Source organism: Sinocyclocheilus grahami, unplaced genomic scaffold (assembly GCF_001515645.1).
Source record: "Sinocyclocheilus grahami isolate Dianchi unplaced genomic scaffold, SAMN03320097.WGS_v1.1 scaffold604.1, whole genome shotgun sequence".
In the NCBI taxonomy this organism is placed as follows: Eukaryota; Metazoa; Chordata; class Actinopteri; order Cypriniformes; family Cyprinidae; genus Sinocyclocheilus; species Sinocyclocheilus grahami.
The window spans coordinates 81084-89255 of NW_015505783.1; the positions used below are offsets into that span (position 1 = coordinate 81084).

At 45.4% G+C, this 8172-nt stretch overlaps 1 protein-coding gene across 1 annotated transcript; it reads right to left on the reverse strand.

Annotated features, from left to right (window-relative positions):
• Positions 1–9: 9 nt before the first annotated feature.
• LOC107557475 (spermatogenesis-associated protein 2-like) lies at positions 10–8172 on the reverse strand. The gene is made up of 4 exons (XM_016240899.1): positions 8103–8172; positions 3560–4232; positions 2700–2784; positions 10–1227 (listed from the first exon to the last, which is right to left on the reverse strand). The coding sequence occupies exons 2-4, from the start codon at positions 3820–3822 to the stop codon at positions 10–12; spliced, it is 1566 nt and encodes a 521-aa protein (XP_016096385.1). The 5' UTR covers positions 3823–4232; positions 8103–8172.

The window sequence follows — 8172 nt, forward strand, 5'->3', positions numbered from 1 at the left end:
TTAATATCATTACACTTTATTTGCTCTGTTCATGCACATCTCACATGACACCTTGGAGCAGTTCACACAGGTGTGAGAGGCCCCTGGCTTGTTGCAAAAGCCACAGCGGGAGCCACCCACACTCAGCCGCTCACCCCCACTGCTGATGGAGCTGACCACCGGACTGCTGCCCGAACCCACGGCTTTACTGGGAAACAGCTTGGTGCTCATCACAGCTTTGTCCAGCAAAAGCGAGTGGGACTGAGCGTGGGGAAGTGGGTGAGGGTGAGTGTGCGAGTGAGCGTTGGAGTAGACGGACAACTTCTCCTTGATGGGCATGTAGCCATCCAAAGGGCGGGAAGTTTTAGTGTAATCCTGGAAGCCACAACAAGGTGCCGGTTCCACTGCATGGCAGGACGAACACAAGATCATGTCGCACCTCTGGCAAGAGGAGAGCGAAGGACAGCCCATGCCGCAGCCCTGGCACTTCATCACATGTCCCTTCAGAACCCAACTGTCCCGGGACTCTCGAGGCTCCCGGCTCTGTGGCCTAGAGGGCGTCTGGTGGCCACCCAAACCCCGTTCAGTGTACAAGTCCACCTCATCCAGGGAGGACAAGTGGTAGGAGTATGGCTCAGACGGGGGCGACTGAATCGGGAAGAAGTCGGCCACTGGGCTGTAAGAGGGCGGCACCGCCACAGGGTAAAGCGAAGGGCTTGGTCGGATGATTTCATCCTTCAAGTCTTCTTCCGTGTCGACGAACAGTGGCTCTTTGCGCAGGCTGAGCGAGGCCTTCAGCACAGGCTTGCTGGCTTGGTGCCAGTGTCCTGCACTGTCTGTTACATCCACCGACTTGGACGGCCGACCGCTTCGCCTTAGGTGGGCGCGGTCAATATCCACCGGCCGCACCGACAGGCGGGACAAGTCTCCTGTAAGGCTGTCTCGTCGGCGGAGGGCGTCAGCGCACCCTGCTGCATCTTCTCTGGTGTTCCTCCTCACCTCCATGGCCTCCAGCTCCGAGGCAAAGCCCCGAGACATGGACACCACCTCGCCGAGCAGACGGCATTCAGCCTGGGCGAGGAGCAGTTCGAAGGCGAGCTGCCGGAGGTGGGAGGCTCCACCTGGATGGTCCCTAACGTGGTACTGTAATTCCTGGTCTCTTGAATAGCCCATGGTACGCAGCAGCGAACGCAAGTCTGCGTCGCATATCACCGACTGCAGTTGGTACACATACGGCCCCGTGAAGGTCTGTAAGAGTGAAAGAACAGTCATTACACACTCAAAAGCAAAGATTAAATTCATTTTTTCACATTCATGAACTAGAAAGGTTTTAATAGAAGGCTGAATAATTAACCCCAGAATGCAGTGCAGTCTCGCTGAAACTACAGACTTCTCACTGAAATGTAGGGCTGGGCGATATGACCTAAAATCAAAACCTCAATTAATTGAACACTTTACCTCAATTACTATTTATTAATTTTTATAAAACGGATAGTTCCGGTCCTTGATTCTGATTGGTTGAGTCAAGTTCAAAGCTGTTGTAAAATACTCTACAAACACACACCTTTGTTTACGTCTGTGTGTTGCTCGGCAACACAACTGTTTCTGAGGAGCTACATTGTTTGGTGGAAGAATACTGTTTTTATTAATATCATTACACTTTATTTGCTCTGTTTTATTTTGTGAAACCTTAGCTGTTATATATTCACTGTAAACCATGGCTTCTTGGGGCTTATTGCTGTAATTTCCTTTCTTTCTTTCTTTCTAGCCCTAATAGTTCAAGTTTAAATTAAAGGTTTGTACCATAAATATACTCAAATATTAAAGGTGGGATATTTTTATATATTTTATGACAAGAGGACAAGAGTGTATTTCTTATCTTTGTGTAATAATTGAAGGAAACAAACTATTTGTGGTTATTTGTTGAATCGATTAAAATATTAAAATCAGAGCTTGCTTGAAATAATCACATTTCAGTTTAATTGTAAAAAGAAAGTTTCCTAAAAAAATAGATTCATTTTTGCAAACAAAATAAAGGAATATTGCCATGTCAAAATGAGAAAACAACCAGCAAACAAAATAGCCTACTTTTTAAATATTGTCATGTGAAAAGCAGAAAATAATAACTTGCATCTCCTGTAAACAAATGTTTTAAATAATGAATGTAAATATAACTGCTGATTAAGAGAAAGAGCAGGGCACCGTCTCAGTGATCTTGTGGTGTCACGCTATAAGCACAAGTATTTACTCTAGGTTCTTACTGGCCATTCACACAGAACACACCTTTGCATCTAAAACTGTGAGACGCAGCACGTAAAAAATTATTTATTTATTTTTTAATAAAGTGCAGGACAGAATGCCTACTATTCCCCTCAAATAAAAATTTTGCCATGCCACCCTGCTACTGAAAACAAAAGCTTGCCCCGCCTCCAGGGTCTTCTGATTGGTCCACTGTTTTGGAACCGACATTGATGAGCGGCACTGTGTGTAAAGGTTTAAATTCTTTTGCGAGACGCTGCAAAAGATGCAAGCACAACTACACACGCGGTAAGTATCTTTTTAAGGGAAAAGTATTAATAGGATTTTAAAAAACAATATAACCGACATGGGAAAATTACATTTGTTTACGGTTCGATGAACCGTCCAGCCCTACTGAAACGTCATTCCCTTTGTGCGCCACGGAAAAAAACAACAATGAATCCTTTAATCCGTTGACTCACCTTTATGCAACGGAACTCTTTCTTCCAAGGAAAGAGCAGCAAGTTGGAACAGATGGTTTCCAGCGTCGCAAAGGCCGTCTCCAATGTCCGCAAGTTTGCGCTTCTCTGAGTCCTCAGGGAGTTCTCAGTCATTTCATAGAATCGAACCATGCGAAAGCGCTGCCCTGGATCGGGCTGGTATGAGCCAAGCAGTGCTGTTGCAGTAGAAATCAGTGCCTCCTCGGTCTTGGCTCCTCCTCCTCCTTCACCGGCTCCCTCCTCAAGCCGATTCTCCAAAGACGCCACATACCTGCGGAATAGATCTTCTCGCAACTTGGCATCCATCGGTGGCAGTGGGCTGCGTAGCATGCAACCTCTTATCCTACAATCCAGGAGTTTCTTTAAACGGGACCCCTTGCCATCTCAAGTCCTCTCTTCCACTAGACACCGGAAGACCTGGGACAACGGTGCAGTGTGGTGGGGAAAATCAGCAAGTTGCGATCATCCTCCAAAAGAGCGATATGCAATAATGAAAGTGAAGATGTGCTTGGTTTAATTCGGGCGTACGCCTTGCCCAGGGCTCTTTCATGCTGTAATGGGCATCTCTGGGCTCCTCATTAGCCAAAACACCTCAACAGGACATGAGAAGGTTTTGGGATTTGGGTGCTGGATGGAGAGTCCTCACCTTATTAAGCCCTTACTGCCAGGCTTTACCCCGCAGTAGGTTGAAGGTCAGGGTTTGCAGAGAGGAGCGCACATTAAAAACACCATGTCCAATGCTGCAACGACAGAAGAACAAAATCTGTTTGATAAAGACAAGTCTACGTCCAAAAAGAGGACATGTCCGGGGAAAAGAGGATGCATGGTCACTCGTCTCCAATGTCCGCAAGTTTGCGCTTCTCTGAGTCCTCAGGGAGTTCTCAGTCATTTCATAGAATCGAACCATGCGAAAGCGCTGCCCTGGATCGGGCTGGTATGAGCCAAGCAGTGCTGTTGCAGTAGAAATCAGTGCCTCCTCGGTCTTGGCTCCTCCTCCTCCTTCACCGGCTCCCTCCTCAAGCCGATTCTCCAAAGACGCCACATACCTGCGGAATAGATCTTCTCGCAACTTGGCATCCATCGGTGGCAGTGGGCTGCGTAGCATGCAACCTCTTATCCTACAATCCAGGAGTTTCTTTAAACGGGACCCCTTGCCATCTCAAGTCCTCTCTTCCACTAGACACCGGAAGACCTGGGACAACGGTGCAGTGTGGTGGGGAAAATCAGCAAGTTGCGATCATCCTCCAAAAGAGCGATATGCAATAATGAAAGTGAAGATGTGCTTGGTTTAATTCGGGCGTACGCCTTGCCCAGGGCTCTTTCATGCTGTAATGGGCATCTCTGGGCTCCTCATTAGCCAAAACACCTCAACAGGACATGAGAAGGTTTTGGGATTTGGGTGCTGGATGGAGAGTCCTCACCTTATTAAGCCCTTACTGCCAGGCTTTACCCCGCAGTAGGTTGAAGGTCAGGGTTTGCAGAGAGGAGCGCACATTAAAAACACCATGTCCAATGCTGCAACGACAGAAGAACAAAATCTGTTTGATAAAGACAAGTCTACGTCCAAAAAGAGGACATGTCCGGGGAAAAGAGGATGCATGGTCACTCTAATTTATAATCTATTGCTAATTGATGTATTCTTTTTAAAGTAGCCTATGGAACATATTTGCTGCCTCATTCTGTGACAAGAAGCCTCATCAGATCACAAAAGGAAGCATGTGACTGGTGTTGTGGAGTGAAACGGTTATCATTTTCTCTTTTGTTGGACAACAGGGTTAGAAATGTGAATATAAGGGAGGTTTAACTTTATGCATTTTAATTTACGCATGTTTAGCTTAGTTAACGGAAGGCTACCTGCTGCCATCAGAGCAAGTGTAATTACTGCATTCACGCGCTCCTCGAATGCTCTCATTTCTTAGTTGTGTTTTTAAGTCGGAATGCGAAAACAACATGGGCACTCGCGTTACTACAAAGATGTGTTGGATTTGTATTATTAGAGCTTTCCGACTTGAGTTCACGTGCATTTTCTCAGTCGGGAAATTATTTTTCACGTGCGGGTACCAGTGACGATGCTTCTTACGTCCGTTTCGGAGAACCAGAGGACAAAAATTTAAATCGATCACTCAGGCATGGCAACGAAATGAGGCATCGAAATCTGCGTTCAGATTCGGTTCTAGTACAGACCGGTTACATAGGTACTAGTGCCATATTGGTACCGGGTTTCGGTACTAGGGCTGCACGATGAATAGCATGTGATTATCATGCACATCTCGTCAGTAAAGCCGGTTCTGTGATTAGCAGTAAATGTTCATCACGTGCATTCAGATAGAGTGGCATTTAATACAGAGCCGTAGTTCGCTGACAAGCTACGCAATATGGCGTTCATAATCGAATATGATTCATCTGCGATTATGAACGCGATATTGCATAGCTTGTCAGCGAAATATGGCTCTGTGTATTAAATGCCACTCTATCTGAATGCACGTGATGAACATTTACTGCTAATCACAGAACCGGCTTTACTGACGAGATGTGCATGATAATCACATGCTATTCATCGTGCAGCCCTAGTACCGAAACCCGGTACCAATATGGCACTAGTACCTATGTAACCGGTCTGTACTAGAACCGAATCTGAACGCAGATTTCGATGCCTCATTTCGTTGCCATGCCTGAGTGATCGATTTAAATTTTTGTCCTCTGGTTCTCCGAAACGGACGTAAGAAGCATCGTCACTGGTACCCGCACGTGAAAAATAATTTCCCGACTGAGAAAATGCACGTGAACTCAAGTCGGAAAGCTCTAATAATACAAATCCAACACATCTTTGTAGTAACGCGAGTGCCCATGTTGTTTTCGCATTCCGACCTTAAAGCACAACTCGGGAAATGAGAGCATCCGAGGAGCGCGTGAATGCAGTAATTACACTTGCTCTGATGGCAGCAGGTAGCCTTCCGTTAACTAAGCTAAACATGCGTAAATTAAAATGCATAAAGTTAAACCTCCCTTATATTCACATTTCTAACCCTGTTGTCCAACAAAAGAGAAAATGATAACCGTTTCACTCCACAACACCAGTCACATGCTTCCTTTTGTGATCTGATGAGGCTTCTTGTCACAGAATGAGGCAGCAAATATGTTCCATAGGCTACTTTAAAAAGAATACATCAATTAGCAATAGATTATAAATTAGAGTGACCATGCATCCTCTTTTCCCCGGACATGTCCTGATGTATTCTTTTTAAAGTAGCCTATGGAACATATTTGCTGCCTCATTCTGTGACAAGAAGCCTCATCAGATCACAAAAGGAAGCATGTGACTGGTGTTGTGGAGTGAAACGGTTATCATTTTCTCTTTTGTTGGACAACAGGGTTAGAAATGTGAATATAAGGGAGGTTTAACTTTATGCATTTTAATTTACGCATGTTTAGCTTAGTTAACGGAAGGCTACCTGCTGCCATCAGAGCAAGTGTAATTACTGCATTCACGCGCTCCTCGGATGCTCTCATTTCCCGAGTTGTGCTTTAAGGTCGGAATGCGAAAACAACATGGGCACTCGCGTTACTACAAAGATGTGTTGGATTTGTATTATTAGAGCTTTCCGACTTGAGTTCACGTGCATTTTCTCAGTCGGGAAATTATTTTTCACGTGCGGGTACCAGTGACGATGCTTCTTACGTCCGTTTCGGAGAACCAGAGGACAAAAATTTAAATCGATCACTCAGGCATGGCAACGAAATGAGGCATCGAAATCTGCGTTCAGATTCGGTTCTAGTACAGACCGGTTACATAGGTACTAGTGCCATATTGGTACCGGGTTTCGGTACTAGGGCTGCACGATGAATAGCATGTGATTATCATGCACATCTCGTCAGTAAAGCCGGTTCTGTGATTAGCAGTAAATGTTCATCACGTGCATTCAGATAGAGTGGCATTTAATACACAGAGCCATATTTCGCTGACAAGCTATGCAATATCGCGTTCATAATCGCAGATGAATCATATTCGATTATGAACGCCATATTGCGTAGCTTGTCAGCGAACTACGGCTCTGTATTAAATGCCACTCTATCTGAATGCACATGATGGACATTTACCACTAATCACAGAACCGGCTTTACTGACGAGATGCGCGTGATAATCACATGCTATTTATCGTGCAGCCCTATTCGGTACCCAACCCGACTTCCAGGGGGTTCTGCACTCATTGAGATGAATGGCAATGCTAACGAATAGCTTTCTCCAGGTATTATATATAGACGTCCTTGACTGAAATCACAAGCAAATTAGCCAAAATATTTAATAAACAAACAGGTAAGGAAGAGGGAACAATTCATGAATTGTCATTTCTGTGAACGTTTCGCAAAACTCTGCGGGCACAGATTTCCTATTGGACCTGCCAATAATGTCCACATAATATGGGAGTAAAGGGTCTCTATTTCTAGCAGTGAATGTGGACTGTTTTCTTCTAGATGGCTGCCAACTAAACACCTGCACACTATTCCCAGTGTTTACCTTCAATGATGCAGGCTGTCATTCCAAGCTGCTTAATTCATACCAACACTAAACAGTCATTTTCATGTGCTTTATCAGAGAGGCCTCATATCATAACCACAACACCCCACTAAACATGGTAAAGCTAAAATCCCCACCTCAATAAACCAGCGTTCGCAGAGACCACAGTTAAGCGTTAATAAATAATCATGCTCCATCTGCATTTCATAAACAGTACGTGTGTTAGCCACACAGCTAACCTGACAGTACTCACAGTAAACACATCTGTCAACGCGCAAGTCAGTCCGATCTGATCGCTCAACTTGTCGTTATTAAAGGGATAGACATCAATGAAGTTGTTACTCTACTCGAACACGTTTCAAGCTCATCTTTGACAGATATCAGATGCAGCTAGCACAGCACTGCTAACATTAGCGCAGTTGCAGGGCCCTGTAAATCCACACACACCACACAATTTAACCGTACACCGTCCTGCGCATTTCATAAACAGTACGTGTGTTAGCCACACAGCTAACCTGACAGTACTCACAGTAAACACATCTGTCAACGCGCAAGTCAGTCCGATCTGATCGCTCAACTTGTCGTTATTAAAGGGATAGACATCAATGAAGTTGTTACTCTACTCGAACACGTTTCAAGCTCATCTTTGACAGATATCAGATGCAGCTAGCACTGCTAACATTAGCGCAGTTGCAGGGCCCTGTAAATCCACACACACCACACAATTTAACCGTACACCGTCCTGTAACTACTGTTTAATTACCTCAATAAGGACAAGACGTGAAAGTGAACATGTCCGTTGAGTGTCATGCAGTGCTGGGCAGCAGCATTACCGAGCCGCCCTCTCCCCATCATCCAGCGCCTCTTACCTTCATGTTCCGCTGGAAATCCCCACCGCCGCACTGCGCATGCGCCCCGCTGCCTCCCCTGCAGCCTGCG